The sequence below is a fragment of the Panthera leo genome, chromosome B2 (assembly GCF_018350215.1).
Source record: "Panthera leo isolate Ple1 chromosome B2, P.leo_Ple1_pat1.1, whole genome shotgun sequence".
In the NCBI taxonomy this organism is placed as follows: Eukaryota; Metazoa; Chordata; class Mammalia; order Carnivora; family Felidae; genus Panthera; species Panthera leo.
Genome location: NC_056683.1, coordinates 88,513,475 through 88,533,121, shown reverse-complemented (window position 1 = coordinate 88,533,121; position 19,647 = coordinate 88,513,475). Strand labels below are relative to the sequence as shown.

The 19,647-nt window shown below is 36.5% G+C and overlaps 1 protein-coding gene across 3 annotated transcripts in view; it reads left to right on the top strand.

The window, feature by feature from the left end:
* Positions 1 to 19,647, top strand: part of FBXL4 (F-box and leucine rich repeat protein 4) — an 82,553-nt gene that overhangs the window by 23,445 nt on the left and 39,461 nt on the right. For all 3 annotated transcript variants that reach the window (XM_042939421.1, XM_042939420.1, XM_042939422.1), the window contains exons 4-5: positions 4,168 to 4,513; positions 12,307 to 12,551. In XM_042939421.1, the coding sequence (XP_042795355.1) occupies positions 4,168 to 4,513; positions 12,307 to 12,551 (591 nt within the window). The remainder of the gene's footprint in view (positions 1 to 4,167; positions 4,514 to 12,306; positions 12,552 to 19,647) is intronic.

Below are 19,647 nucleotides of genomic sequence, written 5' to 3'. Positions count from 1 at the left end.
AAGAGAGAGACAGAAAAAGAGGAGAAAGAAAATGACAAATTGAGGTCCTGTTAAAGAAACTGACTGGAATAAAGTTATTTGGGGATAAAATTTAGTGGTGTGGATTTTTTTTTTTTTTTGAGCGTTAAAAGAAAGCATTTAATTATATAATACTGAAGTCAAGAAAGGAGAGGAAAAGAAAGTGGCTGTCACATAGAGAATTTGCTGCCAAAGGAAGTTGCTTAAGTAATGGTTTCCCAAATTGGTCATAGTCTAGTCCTGATTTTGTAGGCCAAGAAGCATGATTTTGTCATGGAAGTCGCCAGGCCCTAAAGTGGTTGGTTCTTAAAGCAGATGCTAGTTAGTTCCAATTAGAGATAGGCTGGGAGGCAGGGAATGAGTAGGTATACTATCGGAATCCTTTTCTTTTATTCTTGTTGGTTTTCCTCTTCTATCCATTTACTTTCAGCTGGTGAAATGGAGCAGTGTTGCCAAGAGAATTGTCTTTGTGCCGACTACTACATATGCTTACTAACCAGGAGAAATTTTGGTTATAGGAAAGCTTTTTGCATCTGTGTGCTTGACTTCCAACCTAAATATGTTGGAAAACTTGCTTTCTCTGGTTTCTATTGGTGAACATCTCTCTCTCTCTTTTGGTTTACCTGTTGCTTCCTGGGAGCCTTGGAGAGCCTTTCTCAATGGGGAAACGAGATCAACAGCATAGAAGGAGTGGTTTGTTTCTTTGTTTCTAAGAACTGGACACATAGTAGGCGTTCAGTATCATCAACAGAAAGGGAAATAAGTGGGCTGGTGAAGTGAATGTTATTGGTTACCATCCCAGAATTAAGTGTTCTATAGTGCAGCCAGAATGGGATTCAGAGCTGAATCCTGCATACGCGATAGTGTAGATTTAAAATACTTACATAGGGCATTTAGAGTTGGTCAGACTTGTCTGGTAGATATATACAGTGTGTGAGCATATATAGTAAACACTTAAATGTGTGGACTATGGAGCACAATTTAAAGCGGTTTAATCTTGTTAATGCTGTCCTAAATCTAGAGGATTAAAGGAGTTGGGGCTATCTCACAGAATAGTGTGTGTGTGTGTGTGTGTGTGTGTGTACATACACCCACACGTGTGCACATGTACATTTGTTTGCATTTGCTTGTTTTCATGGACTAGTTTTAAGATTCTGGTTTTAGTTTTCCAGAATAAAATGATACTGGCATATTTTCTTGTTGGATAAAATAGATACCTTTCTCTTGCTAACTTTGAAATAATACATTCTAGTTCTATTAAGAAATTTTAAATAAAAATTCACTTTAATGCACACACCTCAGGATCAATTTGGTTGATCTCATAGTTAATGTTAACTTAATTCAGTTGGCCACAGACCTATAAAATAATTTTTCTTTTCATAATTTTTTGTTACTTTTTACATTATCAAGACAAAGGTGAAATATAAATAACCAATTTAGATACTTGAAAGTTTTTATATTTAGACATATTTTTAAATATTTCTAAACACTGATAAGATGATGATGATGTTCTCCTTTAAGTATACTGTCACATTTACAACTTAAGTTATATGTATAGGTAAATATATAATATTCATGCTATATAGAAAAGCGAAGGTGATGCTAAAATAGCATTAATCCTGATATACCACAAAAGTTAAGGAAGTCAATTTGAAGCATCATCTAGCCTTGTCCATTCTGCAGAGTAGGTAAGGAAGACTTTGGTAGATTAATACCTTATTAACATAGAATATTGCTGCTCTAGTCAATGCTTTTCTTTAAGCTTATATTTGTACATTTATACAATATACAATATACAGTTCAAACTGCACATGAAGAGCATGTATTAGCTGTATTTATTTATTGCAAAGGATCTGGCACAGGTGATTTCTATGTCACATTTTCAGTGTTTCCTGTTAAGCTTTGTAAAAGCTCCTCATTGAAGCTAAATAATAAAACAGACTGGGTTTAAGATCACATGTGTTGTGAACCAGTACAGGCAGTTATTTCAAAGGGTCCTGACTGGTCCTTCTTTCCTAGACATGAGACATTTCTCTAACATCATCTGATGTCATTTTGCCATAGCAACAACAGAATGAATAAAACCGTTTACCTCCTGATTCGTGGAAATATACTGTTCAAAATTAGGAATGCATTTTCCTACCAGCATGGTTTTAAATGATTCATACGTCAGTTCCTTTACATGCATTTATGTAAATGCATAAATTTATGTGAGATTGTTCAAATCAGAACTGTTAGGAACCCTCAAGAGTTTTGCGATTAATCTGTAGGGGTGCCCAGGTCTAGGCTGGCATTCCAAGTGTGCTTGACTGCCATGTTACAGGAAGAGGAAGATGCCCAGCCTGCTTTCCTTTCCTTCTTATACCCGCCACAACCTGCTCTACTCCTTAGAGTAGAACTCTTCCCCAGTTTGTCAAGGTGGGTCATAGAGTGGGACCTGTCTCTCCACTCTTAACTCTCATGTTGTCTCCAGATACGGGACTCACAGGCTCTTTGTGTTTGATGAGTTTTATTTCTAATTTTCAGGAAAGAACCAGCAAAAGTAGCAACTATGAGGTGATTATAAAGCTTCTAGTAAGTGCGAAAGTTCCTACTATAGTGGGTAGTGATCCGTTTACTATGATCCCTGTGAGCTTCTGCTGTGTGCTTTTATTCCCACAGGTAGAAATGATCATGCTTCCTTTCTCCATTCCCCGTATGCCCTTCTTGCTGCCATCTTGGCTTAAAGACCATGAGGGTACCTACATGTTGATGACTCACGCTTTTTTGTCTATTTCAGTTTCCTAAATGTCTTACCGTAATCAGTTTTTACTTAAATCTTAATAGGTCACTGGGCCAAGGAAATGAACTGGCAATATATTAGAGGAAAAAACCCCTCATATGATTAATAAGTTTATGAAAATATTTTAAATATTGTTAGTAATCAGTGAATTATAAATTGTCATGTGGAGATATGGCTTACCATAAAATTAGAGATTGTTTTTAAAAATAAATAATACTTTCAGTAGCCATTCTTGTATACTATTAGCATAAGCTTCTTTGAAAGCAGTTTGTAGTATGTATTCAGATTTAAAAATATTCTTAGTCTTGACATAAAATCTGTATTTAAAAAATTCTGTAGCTAAAGTCAATAATTAGAAATGGAAAGATGTTTATTGAAGTATTTTTTTTATCTGTGTTTCTAATTGTTTTCTGATGTATTTGGAAAGAGTATTAGAGAAATGGTTACTTGTGACACATGTGGAAGAATATTACATATCTGATGATCCTAGGTTATGAAGAATCTTTACATAATTTGGGAGATTAGTTTTATTAGGAGACTTCTATGAAGAGATGGAATCTGAGTTGGGCCTTGAAGAAGAGATGGGCAGATAATTGCAAACTGGGCATTTCTTTGTGGGGAGACAACATGAGCAAAGACACAAAAGCAGAAATAAGTTTATTATCTGGAAGGTAATGATTAATCTGGCTGGAAAGTAGAGTTCGTTTTGGAGGAGTAGAGAAGATATTATTTATCTGTTATGTGTTAGGTACTTGCCAGATAGAGACCACACTCAGATGACTAAAAGAGGAGAACAATGAGAATTTAGAAGAAGAGCATAGAGAAAGGATGATTTCATGAAAAATTTGACAAAACTTAATGACTCGATAAGAGAAAATCAAAGATAATGGAAGTGTTGAGTTTGTGTGATGTCAGTAACAGAAATGGAGAAGCTGGAAAAGGAGAGCTTGGGGTGACAAGATGATCATGTTGGTTTCCACTGTTGGCTTTAGGACATGTACACAACAGAGCTTAATTCCTCCTGTGTACCTCATTCTGACTTCAGGTATCCTTTTCCTTTAAAACTGAGTGGTGTTCTTGATGTAACGCTAGCTCTTCCAGTTTCTAACTGACTGATATGGAATTAGCAAAAAAAGTACTTTCTAGGACGTTAGGAAAATAATTCAAGTAGTACAAATATTTCAAGGTCTGTGACATTTAGTTTATAAATTTGTTTATAAACAAACAACACTTGTGTTTGATTCTGTTCACCTTATTTAATACCTTTGTGTGTCACACTATAACGTTTTGGGCGTGGGGCCATAACCTTAAGGTAACAGTAAATCTCATTCTAAAGTGTATTATAGGTAAGTTTCTTTCTTTGGCAGATGGGAGATTCTTTGGTCAGAGAGACCGACGAAGGTGAATGCTTCCCAGGCTCGCCAATTTAAACCTTGTATTAAGCAGATAAATTTTCCCACAAACCTTATACGGCTGGAAGTAAATAGTTCTCTTCTGGATTATTACACCGAATTAGATGCAGTCGTGTTACATGGTACGAAGGACAAGCCAGTGCTTTCTCTCAAGACTTCACTTATTGACATGAATGATCTAGAAGATGATGACTATGAAGAAAAGGACGGTTGTGGAATGGACCGTCTTAACAAAAAGTTTAGCAGTACTGCCCTCAGGGAAGGGCCAAATAATGGATATTTTGATAAACTGCCTTATGAGGTAAGCCAAAGATAATCAGTAGCAATATTGGACATAACACTATAATTTTTAAATGTTTAGGTATTAATGTTTATTTTGCTAGATATCAGAGAAATAGAAACATTGGTATGGTGTACATAATCTCATGTATCATATACAGTCAACCTGTGAACAACACAGGTTTGGACTATGTGGGTACACTTAGATATAGAGTTTTTTATAGTATAGTATGATACATCTGTTTTTCTCAGGATTTTCTTAACAATTTCTTTTCTCTAGCTTACGTCACTTTAAGAATATAGTACATACTATGTTTAACATACAGAATGTGTTGCTTGACTGTTTATGTTATCTGTAAGGCTTCAAGTCAACAGTAGGCTATTAGTAGTTGACTTTTGGGGAAGTCAGAAGTATATATAGATTTTCGACTGGTGGAGGGGAGGTTGACACTCTTAACCCTTGCTGTAGTTCAAGGATCACCTGTATTTTGACTTTGAAAAAGCTGGACAAAATTGTGTTAAGTAATTTTACCGCTTTTGTTTTGCATTAGAGTATTAATAAGACCATGAGAAGGATGCCTATTCTCTTTGATAGTCCACAGTTTCTCCAAGTCTCCTTTATGCTTCTATATCAATTCTCTTTTATATCCTTCTGGCTAGCTGAAATTTTTGGTCTAGGCAGGTGCAGAGTGCCTTTACTTAAAGTCTTATTTTCAGTGTGTCTTTGCAGGCACCTTTCTGCAGTATATTTAGCGTCCCTGGCCCCGAGGCATCGTATGCCAGAAGCACACCCCCTGGTGGTGGGGGATCCTGCCAGGCATTTCTGTCCCCTGCTGACAAACTGCTGTGTGTGGCTAAAAATAATATAACCAAATCTTTTTAAGAAAAATGGTGTTTTTTTGTGTTTATTGTGTTTATAACGCAAATTTTAGCCAATTTAAACTGGCCGCCTTCCAAATTGGTGGGTATTTCAGCTTTCACTGTAGTAACACAAGTAGCTTAACTTGCATAGAACAGCAAGATAGTCTCTTGAAAGCCTAATGGTTACTACAATGCCTGTGCACCATTCTGCGGTTAAAATGCTGTCGTGTCCTGCGAAGTAGCTAGAGCTGCCACATAAAGATGAAGCGAAGGATCCAAGGTAATTGAGTCAGTAAGCCATGAACAGGACCCCACCCAGGCCGTCTAGGTCAAGTCTTGTGTTACAGAAAGAAAGCTTCACGGATCGGACAAGACCCTCTGGCCCTTAATGGGAGGACTGGGGAAAGGTGAAGGAAGAGTTGAGCTGGGGAAAGAGAGGAGGGTAGGGTGCTGACAGTGTTGTTCCCCAGGGCTTCAAGGAGCAGTTGTCCTCACAGCAGTGGGAACAGTTCATCAGGAAGAAACAAAAGCACTTATTTGATTCTCACCCATTTCCTAAAACGACAAAATAGAAACTTAAATTTGGCCAATACATTTGAACAGTGTTTGTTTGAATTTTATCCAGACCTGATAAAATGCTGACACGTAGCATTCAAATGAACACCTGAGGGGAACTTCCAGCAGAGGGAAGAGAATGTACAGAGGGGAGAGGAAGTATAACTTTGTAACCCGTTTGGGAACAAGATGGCTGCAGAGGATGAAATTGGATGGAGGCTTAGGACTGCCTCGATGCCTGACTCCCCAGGACACCATTCGTGTAGATGACAGTGATTGGGACAGTCTAGCATTGGCAGTATGCGGCCTGCATCACTGCTGCATCAGTTTACTTTTGATGAAAAATTAGAGCAGATCCAAGATTATACCTGTAATAGTTTCATACTCACTTTCTTGTGTTGTCTTGTATTCATAATGCTTTTCTGAATGGGAGAGAATGGTGTGGAATAGCTAACATTCCAGGAATCATCCACAATATGTAGGCATTTTTGCACACTTCTTGGCCCACAATTCGAATAATTGCCCAGGTGTTTGGCCTTCGTGTAAATTTCGTCTTTCATATGTGTCATGGTATAAACAAGAGAGTGAACCTTTTCTGTGGTCATTAGGGAAACATCGAAGGTTTTATTTTGTTTATTTTAAAAATGAGAATAACAAAATGAGATTTCTGTCTTAGGTAACTGTGTTGGTAAATGAAGAATAGGGCAAGAGGAGGTCAGGGTGGGGAAGCAGGGACACCAGTTAGGAAACTACTGCCGTAATTTTGGCAAAAAATGATGAAGCCTGGATATTGGAAGATTTGGAAGGGAGATGAGTAGGAGAGATATTCCGGAGATCAGGAGGTAGGAATTGAAAGTAGTAAACGTTTATCTACAGATGAAGCAGAACATCAGAGACCCTTTTAGGTTTCTGGTTGAAATGACTAAGTGGATGGACATGCCATTAATCATAAAACAGTGGGTGAAGGTGGGAAGGATATACTGACTTTGAGGTGCCTGTGATTCATCAAAGCATCTCCGCTGTCTGGTTGAGGACAGTAGGCAGTTAGTGTTTCAGTTTGAAATGCAGGAGGCAGGTCTGAGTTTACATTTGAGTGAGTCCACTTGAAAGAGGAGAGGGGCATCATGGTAGATGAAATTAACTGGTGACACTCTGTAGAGTGGGAATAAAGGGTCAAGGACAGAATTCTGGGAATACTAACATCTAAGAGTCTCATAGAGAAGACCTGTCAGAAAAGGCGCTTGGGATAACAATGAGAGAGTCTTAAAAGCAAAGCAAGAGGAGGCCTAGAAAACACAAAAAGGACCCAGTCAGCCACATGGCTGCAGAGAGCTAAGTTACAAGTGCCCACAGGTTTTGGTTATTGGGACATCTTTGATAATCCTTTACTGTTATCGGTTCAGTGGAGCCATGAACATAAGGTGAGGGATGAGAAAACCTTGCCATATTTGGTTAAGGCATAAAGGAGGGAGAAAGAAGCAGAGACAAAAACTGTTTACTCTGAGTATAAGCAGAAAAATACTTCTGTTAATATACTCTGGGGGCTGTAACATGGATAAGACTGTCCGCCAATAATGAATAATATTGTCATCTTGACTAACACTCCACCCCTTTGTATGGCACTCAAAAAAGGCATATCAAAATGAAGGAGAGTATGAATTAGAGGTATTATCTGTTCTAACTTGCCTTCTAAAAGGAGAAAAGACAAATGGTGGAGGAAGCAGCAGATTAGGAAGTTTTCTGTTTGTGATGCAGTTTGGGAGAGGTTTTAGCATGTTTCTAGGCTGAAGGGAAGGAGGCAGTAGAGAGGGAAAGCTTCCAATACAGGCAAGGGGTTTGGTCAATACAACAAGGGCACGTGGGAGAAGGTGAGGGACAGAATCTGTAGTCCTGAGAACATTAACCAGCCATGATGAAAGCAGAGTACATTGCATAGAGAGTTAATGCTGCAGAACACTGAATGATCTCACGGTGACTAAAAGGAGAAATTAAAAAAAAAAAAATACCCAAATTATTTTTAAGATAATCTAAATTATTTAAAGTGAAAAAACCCCCAACATTTAAATATATCAAGTGAGTGTTTCCACAGTTGAAAATAAGGGCACAATTGAGCCCTTGCCAACATCACATCCTGCACTCACTGTGGTAGCAAATGGTACTTCATGCTGGGATACCCCTGTATGAAAACATGTTTTTATAGACACTAGACAAATAATGATTAATGGGTATTCTCCTGTAGGCCTGAAACCAGTTATCTCTCATTTAATCAAAATCCCAAAGTGCATTTTCACATGTCAGTGTCCTGGTCTCAGTGACTTTTCATTATTCTTTTTCTATTTGGATATTTGCTTAAAATGTAATATTAAGTTACCATAGAATGTTTTCACACAAAATATACATCTTTTCATATTGGTGACTTTTGTTTGGAACAATGCCAGAAATTGCTGGGTATTATTTAAATTACAAATCATCTGGAAAAAGTAAATTATTGATCCTCTGATACAGAGATATACTTAATTTTTAATGCCTTTTTGCACTAACTGCCTTTACAAATTCTCTTGAAATAACTTTTAATATTATAGTTAAACCAATGGATTTTTAATTCATTCTACAAATATTTAAGGTCCTACTATTGCCAAGTCCAGGTGGGTCATAGGTTCTTTCAAACATTTAAGAAACAGATAAACCCTATATTATTTAAATTATTTCATGGCATAAAGAAAAAGAAAAGTTTTCAACTTTTTAATGAAGCCAGTATAACATATAGTACCTAAAAATACCACAGACCAATTGTACTTCAGCAAACAAATAAAATAAATAGACTTATTTTGAAAGATAATACAATAAAATCATTCAGCATGTATTCCTGGAATTCAAGAGTGTTTTGGTATCAGAGAATTATATAATAATACCATAGTACTAGGTCAAAGGAGAAAAATCCTATGTCATCTTAGTGGATAAACAAAATTTGTTGACAAATGACAGCTGGACAGATATCCAAATTTTTAATCCATCTCTGTTAAAAAAATAAATACCTTGTTAAGCTATATGATAGTAATTGTCTACTACCAAATATCATTAACCAAAAGCTAACATATTTAATTATCAAACACTAGAAATGCATTATCCAATATGGTAGCCACTAGCCACATGTACTGTTGAGCACTTGAAATATGGCTGGTCTGAATTGAGATGTGCTGAAAATGTAAAATACAAGATTTCAAAGACTTCATACAAAAAAAAAAAGAATAAAATATGTCAGTAATTTTATATTGATTTACATGTTGAAATGATCATTTTTAAAGTTATTAAATATATTTAATATTACCTGTTCCTTTGCCTTTATTCTTAACTTCATTAAGGAATAATTGGTAAATATAATTGTATATATGTGAAGTGTACAACATGATGATTTCATATACATATACAGTGTAGAACGATTACCAAGATCGAGACAAGTAACACATATATCACCCACATCATTAATTCTCGTTTTTTGTTTGTGTTGAAAATGCTTAAGATCTACTCTCAGCAACCTTCAAGTATACAATAGAGTATTATTAACTAGAGTCTTTTGACTTAAAAAAATGTATTTACTAAAAATTTGAAATTATATATGTGTATCACATTTGTGGCTCACATTTAAATTAAAGCCAGGAACAAGACAACAATGTTACTTAACATTGTTCTGGAAGTACTAGCCAATGCTGGAAGATGTGAGAAAGAAAAGGCATAATTTTTGGAAAGGAGGCTGTAAAATCATCATCATTTTTTAGATGATAGGATTCTGTACTAGAATACTTCGGAGACTAGACTAAAAACTATTAAGAACAGTAAGTAAAGTTGGCAGGTTACAAAGTTAATAGACAAAAGTCAATAGCTTTAGAAACTCTAGGAACATGAAAGATCATTAAATGATAAATCATCCCATGCCCTTGAATAAGAAGATACAATGAAGTAAAGGTGTCAGTTTTCCTTCATGTATTCAATGAAGTCCTAATTAAAATACAAACAGAATTTTTGTTCTTTAATTGAAAATTTCACCTGAAAAAAACATGAAAATACTCAGGAAAATTCTGGAAAAGAAGAGTGCTAGAGGGGGGCACTAGTCCCACCAGATAACAGAGCATATTATGAAGCTATAGGACTGATATTTGTGGGTCAACAAAGAAGAAGATAGAGTCTCATTTGCAAGCAAACAATCCAATGCACTCCCACAGATAAACTTTTAAAAAATTAGAACAAAACTCATTTGACTCACAGGGCTATTGATAAGAGAGAAATAATGAATAAATAAATGGAACAATAGAATCCAGAAACAGATCAGAAGAAAAGAAAGAAACTTTGGCAACTCCCTTGGCAAAGGGTTACATTTCTGTAGTAAAAACAAAAAAAGAACAGCAATAAAAAACAACAATGTCACACTATTTTATTCTCGTTTCTTCCTTTTTTGCTTTCAGAATGGCAAGATTTAAAGCATTGATACCAGTACTGTCTAGGACATCCGTGAATGGGTACTTTTTTACACTGTTTCTAGTAAATTGATGCTCTGAAGGGCAATTACCCTGAGGTATATTTGCAAATTTTGCCAAATATGCACACACACAATGATATTGCAGTATCATTTGCGATGGGGAAAAACCCAGGAACTCTGTAAGTGAGAAATTAGTTGAATAGTATGCCACATCTTTAAAAAGGAATGGGGTGGATTTCTATGTGCAGATAAAAAGATGCCTACAAGATAAATTATTAAATGAAAAAAGCAAGGTATAGCTTTTAGTGCAAATCCAAAATAGGATTTCATACATATTTTATACATATTCATACATAGGATTTTATACATATTCATGCATATTTGTCTGGAAGAGATCAGAAAAATGAACAGTGCTTACCAATGGGGAGAGGGTTTGTTAGATTTGAGGATAGATAGGGAGAAACTTCTCATATACTACCCTTCTTCAGTGTTGGGTTTTTCTAATGTTTTACCCGAATTTTCTTTTTGTTTGTATAATATTTTACATGTCAGCAGTTTACCTGTTATCGGGGTGATGAGATTTTAGACTAATTTTTAATTTCCTTATATTTCCCTGTTTTTTTTTTATAACACATACTCTTAATATTTTTAAAGTCTAGTTCAGTGTTAAAAATAAATAGTAAAAACCCTCCAAACCTCACGGAGCACAATATTTATGTTAGTTAGCAGTGCTCATACTTTATGCACTCTTTATGCTTATTTTAAATATCATGTTGTCACTATTTTGTAATCTTTTGGCCTAAAACAGTGAAATTATGACTTGAAACTAGTATTGGGTTTACGTAGTCAAATAAATAGAAGAACATCATTTGGGTTAAGGGGCATATTTGCAAAACAAAAATGTAGCTAGATAAACATACTGCGTTAAGCAAGAAACTCAATATTCTGTCTCATCTAAAGATTTTTACCATTTAGCAAATATTTGGTCTTTTTTTTCTTTGTGTTTCTTGGTTCAGAATAGGCTATTCAACAGTATTAGTTTAGAAACCCCAAATTGTGCACCGTCAAGAAAAAACAAATCTTGAACTAGTTTGAGGAAAACGATTTTAATTAGAGGTAAAAATCCCTTGGATTCCTCCCCTTTAATACTTTTTGTATCCGTGTGCTACTCCATCATCACTGCTAGCAGGCCCGTGGTTTCTCTTTCCTCTGGGAATTCTGTAATCGCTCCTTGACCGCTCTGCCTCCCTGCCTCCCTGCCTCCCTGCCTCCGTGCCTCTAGTAGTACCCTCTGCAGTGGGCTTTCCAAACACAAATCTGACCCTGTCACTCTGCAGTTTATATCCCTTCAAGACTCCTTCTTGCTTTCAGAATAAATTCAAGTTCTTAGTAACCCAGACCCTACCACTAACTAGTCTCTCACCTCGTTTGCCTCTCGCCCTTTAAAGCTGAGCCTTCCTCATGCAAATACACTCTTCCTTCGAGGTTAGGCCTTCTCTTCCATAGCAGCCTATGCTCCTCTTTTTCGAAGCTATTAAAACATCTTATTGCACTAACCAGTTCCCACTGGGCCCTGCAAAACTCTGGAAGTCGGAGCTCTCTTCCGTAACCATGCTTGCTGGGCTGTAGATGTTCAGTAAATGTTGAGTCCATGAAAAATTGATTACCAAATTGTTTATACTGGAAAAAAATGAGTAGTCAATCTGAACTTGAAGTACCTTGTAAACAATTTTGAATGTAATATAGTCTTCTGCATGCATGCTTTCTTCTAATTTGGATAATTTGGATGAATCTTGGTTTATCTAGTATGTGAAGACACTGTCATCAAATTTGATACGATTGTTCTTTATTAGACCATGTGATGTACTTACGTGATACTGTTTCTTTCTCCGTCCTGATGGTCTTGGTTTCTCTGTTTGATGTAGCTCATTCAACTGATTCTGAACCATCTTACACTGCCAGACCTGTGTAGACTAGCACAGACTTGCAAACTACTGAACCAGCACTGCTGTGATCCTCTACAGTACATCCACCTCAATCTGCAGCCGTACTGGGCAAAACTAAGTGACACCTCTCTGGAATTTCTGCAGGCGCGCTGCACCCTTGTTCAGTGGCTCAACTTGTCTTGGACTGGGAACAGGGGCTTCATCTCTGTTGCAGGATTCAGCAGGTTAGTGCCAAGCCTTGTTGCGGTCGTTACTACGTGGTCTTTTCCGTAACCCAAGTTCGAAAGTATCTACCATATACCATACGGAAATAAAAAGGAGATCCATTCTGTGTATCGTCGTGTTCTGCTTATAAACGTGAGTTTCTTCATCCCCTTCAGCGAAACTTTATAATGAGATAAAAGGAAAGTCTGCCCTTTACCTCATATGTTTTAAGTCCCAAGTAACTTTGAACAGAGCCCCCCTTTTTTTTTCTTTCTCACATTTTCGGCATAGATGATTAACACATTTTAAAAACTATTTCCAAATCAAAATCCACCTCTCTAATGTGATTTGTCAGAAATGGAAAACAATTTATTATGGAACATTTTTAATTAAATCTTAATTACATGTGCAGTACATCACCCAAATTTAGAAGCTCATTTAAACTAATTATGTTGAAAATGCAATTGCATGCTAAGTAGGCGACCACACTTGCAGACCTGCCCAGGTGTTTCTGCTCCTTTCTATTGAAGCATTTCGTTTCCTTACTATTAAATGTCACCTGTTAAACATTTGAAAGCTTGCACAAGTGCATATTCATTTAGTAATGCCATATTAATTTTTCTTATGATACAAACGGGTGTTTTTCTCTTAACCTTGCTGAGAGTTATTCTCATTGTATGTTACACTCTAATCCCATCATTTCATTAAGTTAAATAATGAAGGAGTAGAAACTTTGGGGAAATTACCTGTGATTTTTGATTAATGAATAATTTTCTGTCCCGTTTTTAGAATTTAAAAATGAACAACAGCTCTCCCTTCATGCATCCTCAGTGGATACATTCTTAAACAGAGGTTTATGAATTAGAAATTTGTATATTGAGCCTTGTTTTCCCTTGACTAGACTATAAAAATAAAGATGCAGTTCCAAAAATAAATATTTGATAGCATAAGATTCAGATGAGATAACTAATGTCACAATGTGTTCAAAGTGCTAATATTGATAGTTCATGCATCAAAGTAAAAAATAAACACAAGCAGTGATGGCTTATGGCACATGTTGAAACCATGGATGCACCGAATTCCTTTCTTTTCCTCCAAAAATAGAGCCAGGGAAAGGAGTTCTTCGATAAAACATTATGGTGTGGTGGGTCAGAGGGTATAACGATTTTATAACATGCTATGTATACGTAATGGTTTCCATTATGTGAATTTTCTTAAGAGGAGATGTCTGTGGTAGAAAAATGGGCATTTCTTTTTTGGCAGTGTGATTCTGGTGAATTTTTGTAGAATCCACATTTTAAAAATTGCTAGACATTTGACAGCAATCCAGTGGAACACAGCTTAATCCTTTCTACTTCCCCTTGGCCCAGATACATACGCTTCATTTGAAAATTGTGCTCTCTGCTAATAGGACCAAGAAGAACTGAGCTTAATGATAACTGTGGATATTTAGAGCAGGCCCTAAGGTCAGAAATCAAGGCTAACTGACTCTTAGAATAACTGTGTCAGTAAGCATTATTTTACATTCTTAGGACCTTTCAGGTATTTTCATTCCTCTTGTAGCTCTTTCCTTAATGCTTCCCACTACTGGGAATTTATTGTTTGTTTTCACCCTTTGTGTATAAGGAATTATAGTGAGTGTTGTTGGCCACATCAAGAGATGTTGAACACAGTCCTACATCAGGCTACAGAAATGATAAAGATATAAAGATAAACATGTAAACATCCTATATTTTTATTAATAAAATTAATAAAATAACAGTATGACAACTAATGAGTGTAGACATTAAAGAAAACATTGATGGCGAACAGCTGAAGCCCAGCTTCTTTGGGAAAATGTTGCATATGACCGTGATATACTGAGTAAAATGTAGCAGTAATATTAAATCATTGTTTTAAAACTCCCTTTATGTAGCTCATCCTGATGCATGAGCAGAGACATAAGTTGTAAGAAGAAAGTTTAGTAATGCTACTTTTTAATTTTAGACTCATAAGGGATAAAGATCTGCAAGACTAAATCTCCAATCTACTCTCTCTCTAGCAATTTCTCTTCCATTTTCAATTCAGCCATGTTAGTTACTGTGGGGCTGTTTAAATAATCACGAAGGTACATACATACATTTAAGTTTTCCATATTTTACTGTAGTATTTCAGATAGTAAAACTATAAATCTTGATAGCATTCCTTTAAGCATAGTCCTTGTTCCCATTAAGAAAGTAAAAAGTTTAAATACTAGGGAGAGAAGAGAGAATTCTTTTTCTGGGTGGGAGATATTGGAGTTTTGCCTACTGATTGCTGTTGGCCCCCTTGACTTGACTGCCGAATTGATAGTCATTATGCCTTGTAGGCAGCATTCCCAGAATAAACAATAAATATTCATGGCTTGATTATTAATGAATAATCTATGAATAAGTACGGTCTATTTATGCTCATTACTGTGAAGAAGACTTATTTATAATACTTTAAAGAAAAAAAAGTACATTTTTAAACCAGAGACCAGTGATGATGAGTAAGTCTTTGGGAAAAGTTTGATACCGTTTGTTTTTGTTGCCAAAAAACCTTATCCTCACAAGTTGGAACTGTTTAACTGGATTTCAAAGAACTTTTTAGGAATTTATATTATTCAGAAGAGCAGGAAAATAGGTTGAATCGGAATAACAAGAACTTAAAAGTTTTAATCAGTTATTAAAATCCTATTCTATCCCCAGATTTGTGATTTGCAACTTCAAGTACTGCTCATGCATATCATTACTCATTAAAATCACATCTTTTATAATTCCACTTTTCTTTTATAATACAGTTCCCTAAAGTCTTGGATATTTCTTTGCCCCCCTGCCTGTTTGTGCTCTGAGGCTTAATCATATCACTCTGATGCTCAAAAAGCCTTAGGTTTATTTTTCCACTACTGTTTTTCTTCGGATAGTTGCCCAAATTAATCACCTTGATCTCCACCTCAGCTATGCAGAGATTTTTACCCCTGACTCCTCTCATTGTTTCCTTTAGAAAACATTCTTGGATGCTTTTTAGTTTCTAGAACTTTATTAGATGTTTTGACACAGAGCTACAATTTTATGGGATAAAGAGCTCATTGCCTGTTTATTTGTTTACTCAGTTGCCTACCTATGCTTTATACAGTTGTCTTTTAGAATGTCCAATTCCCAGAGATTGGAGACAACTTTAAGACTTTTTTCCCCTGCCAGCAAGTTTTGTTTTTAACGGCTTCATTTTGGATCAGATGTATTAAATAATGTTCCAAATTACATGGGATTAAAGATTATCTTAAATATGCTATTTTATAAAACTCAGAGTCAGCTAACAAAATGTACAATTAGGAATCAGAAGCCATAGATATTTGTGTTTAATTCTCCCCTTATCTTTATACATCAGGCAAGTGTGAGGATTAGTGTCTTTTATTTTGATGAGTAAACTCAAATCATTCATTCATATGATTTTATTATTTTAGGCTGCAAGTTTCCATTTAGTAAGTTACTTCTTATGTACTTACATTACTCTGGACAAATTAATTCACCACATAAGGATAAGCCATTTATTTCTTTTCTTATAGCAGGAGACCTAGTTTGGGATTGTTCGTGTGAAATTAAGTCTTCTCATAATACCCCCAATATCAAGAAATACTTTATGAGAATTCACACCGTGGAATGAATAGGCTGTAGGAAATAAAGAAGCTTAGTTCTCATTTTGAGTGACCAGTGTCATGATTGAGATGAATGAATACATGACCAAGACAAAAACATACATGTAATTATGCATTAAAATAAAATTTAAATGAGGAGCATTAAGGAAAGAAACGAGAGTTGTGTTCAGCTAATTAATTGATCTGCTGCTACTTCTCCCTTCTTGAACTGGAGAGATCATGAAAAATTAGGTAGTGTAGATCCTGTAAGTTCAGGAAAACAGAGTATAGGGATATTGACTAATCTGCTCACACTGAAAATATGTAATATAAAAGAGAGAGGGAAAGTCAGAAAGGTAGTACAGGCATGATCATTATCTTCATTGTGCTTTCAAATTCTACCATTCATTAAATCAATTTGGGAAGTTTTCTAGTCTGTTAACCGGTTGGTTTTCTGCTGATTGGCCTGTAAATTCTTTAGAGGAGAAAAGTTCAATAATGGGAGTAAGGAGAAAAGGGATGTCCAAGTATTCCAAGTCCAATTTGGGAAAGAATTATAGAACAAAGTACTTTGCCAAATAATGAAGACGTTCAAGAGATAAGATGCGAAAAGATTTTAAGAGTTAATATGCTCATTTAACTTCTATAATCTTCAAATATTTATAGAAGTATCAAAGCAAAATAGGTTCTCTGAAACCCTACGTCCATTTCTAGGTTGCTAGTTTATAAAAATACGAAGAACCACCTATAACTATTATTTATACCCAAAGCTAGGAAAACTGTTAATTTTGTCCCATTTCTTAGGAATAGTTTAACCTACAGGAAAAATACCCTGAGTCCATAGAATTTAGTCTGTTTAAGAATAGAGGAAACATAAATTCTTCAAGTGGAAGAATTTTCATAAGTGGAATTCAAATTTTCATAAGTGGAATTTGAGGCAGCTTATAAAGCTCAATATAAATAAGTTAGTAAGGGAGGAAATTGTAGTTAAGAGGAAAAAAAAGGGGGGGCGCCTGGGTGGCTCAGTAGGTTGAGCATCCGACTTCAGCTCAGGTCATGATCTCATGGTTTGAGGGTTCGAGCCCCACATCGGGCTCTGTGCTGACAGCTCGGAGCCTGGAGCCTGCTTCGGATTTTGTGTCTCCCTCTCTCTCTGCTCCTTCCCTGCTCACATTCTGTCTCTCTCTCAAAAATAAACAAAGATTAAAAAAAAAAAAAAAAGTGAGAGAGAAAAAAAAAAGTAGTAGTTGAGGAATAGATGAGCCTGAGTTCAATTCAGTGTATAGAGGTATGTCATTATTTATTTATTTCAAAAAAATGTTTTAATGTTTATTCGTTTTTGAGGGAGAGAGAGAGACAGTGAGAGAGAGGGATAGGGGAGGGAGGGGCAGAGAGCGAGGGAGACACAGAATCCGAAGCAGGCTCCAGGCTCCGAGCTGTCAGCACAGAGCCCGACGCGAGGCTGGAACTCACAAGCCGTGAGATCATGACCTGAGCCGAAGTCAGATACTTAACCTCCTGAGCCACCCAGGCTCCCCTGTCATAATTAGTATACATTGCCTACCTTTGAGGTAGATCCAGAACCTGAATATTGAGCACCACATTCACTGCTACCACCTGGATCTCGTGCACCATCTTCTCTTTCCTGAATATTGTGACCTGACTGCCCCCGTTTTCACTCCTCTTCCCCTTGAGTCTCTCCTCTACCTAGAAGCAAGAGTGATCCTGCTAAAACACAAGGAGTTTGTGTCACTCCTCTGCTCAAGACCCTCTGATGATTGAGAAGGCCATCCCCCTCAAAGTAAAATGTAGACACTATATGAACTGCCTCTTATCTCTCTGACCTGTGCTTCATCTCCCCCTCACTTTGTACCTCCCGCATTAGTCTCTTCACATTTCCTCAGTCTGTGTGGTATCCTGCCCCCGAGCCATTGTGCTTGCCTTTCCCTCGGCCTGGAAAGTTCTTTCCCAGATACCTGCTTTGCTTATACTGCTAGTTCCTTTGGGTCTTGAGTCATCTCAGTGAGGTGTCTCCAACCACCCTATCTACCCTTGATACTTCCTGTTGCCCTTCCTTGCTTTTATTTCCTCCTTGACACTTTTCATTTTTTTTTTTTTTAAGTTTATTTACTTATTTTGAGAGAGAGAGAGGGAGAGAGAGAATCCCAAGCAATGTCAGTGCAGAGCCCAGTGTGGGGCTCAAACTCACGAACCGTGAGATCATGACCTGAGCTGAAGTTGGATGCTTAACCTACTGAGCCACCTGGGTGCCCCGACACTTTTCACTTATTATTTGTTTTACTCATTTACTTGTTTATAGCCTGCCTCCTACCAAAATGTAGTAAGCCTCCCGAGAGCAGGGACTTTGTTTTGTCCACTGCTAACTCCCCAGTGCCCAGAGAAATGCCTAGATCATACTAGGAGCTCAATAAATATTTGTTAAATGAATTAATGAACATGATTGATGCAAATTGCAGTTTACCTAATTCAACTTAGCAAAGGTAACAGTAGTGGGATGGGTTTGAAGAAATCTGGGAGAGGGAGTAGCTTGAGGAGTGTCAGGGAATCTTAAGGAAGGGATGGGCAGTTGTGCAAGATGCCACAATAAGTCAAGTAATTCAAGCACTGAAAAGAAAGGGCACTGAATTTGGCATTTAAAAGGAAAGGGCGAATTTAGGGAGAACAGAACATATATTGCATTGGATTGAGAATAAATGGCGTTCAGGTGTAAATAAGATATGTGGGCAATAGTTATTTTCAACATTTAAAATAAATTGGTAGCAACTGAATTTTTTTATTGTTGTTTGAATGTGAGTTGGCCACGATTTAACTTTTATTTTAATGTTTGTGGGGTGCTTTGACCTTTACCAACTGCTTTCACATATTGTTTGATGTTCAAAACCATGAGGCAGTGTGGTGAGTGCTGTTATGTAATTCTCGTCTGCCTTTTACAGCTGAGAAAATGCTAAGACTTGGGTAAATGCCTTTTCCAAGGTCACATGCTTAGAAGTAGTGGAACAGGGCCAAAAATTAATCCTTTAGTGTTATTTCTTTTATTTTCGTGATTGATTTAGTCAGTTTTATTTTATATGTGTATTTGAAAGCTAATGAGGAAAAAAGATGTGGCATAAATAAACTAACAGTATGTCACTGATGTGACATTGTCATAGGCAAGAAAATGTCGAGAGACCTGGACAGGGATGATTTGGTACACTTAAGGGTTCAATTTGCTTAGGTGATAAAGTTTCATGGATTCAGATACTCTTAGACTCACATCTCCTTTTATATTATTTTCAGATGATGATTATGGACAGGACTGTTCCCCCCCCCCCCCCCCCGCCATCTGTAATGCAACTAAGATAAATATTGTTATTACCAGTCTGATACGGAATTTTATGTCCACCGTGTTGAATAATTTCTGTGTACTTGACGCGAAGCTGCAATTGAATATCTTGTAATAATTTCAGCATCAGTATGGTAAA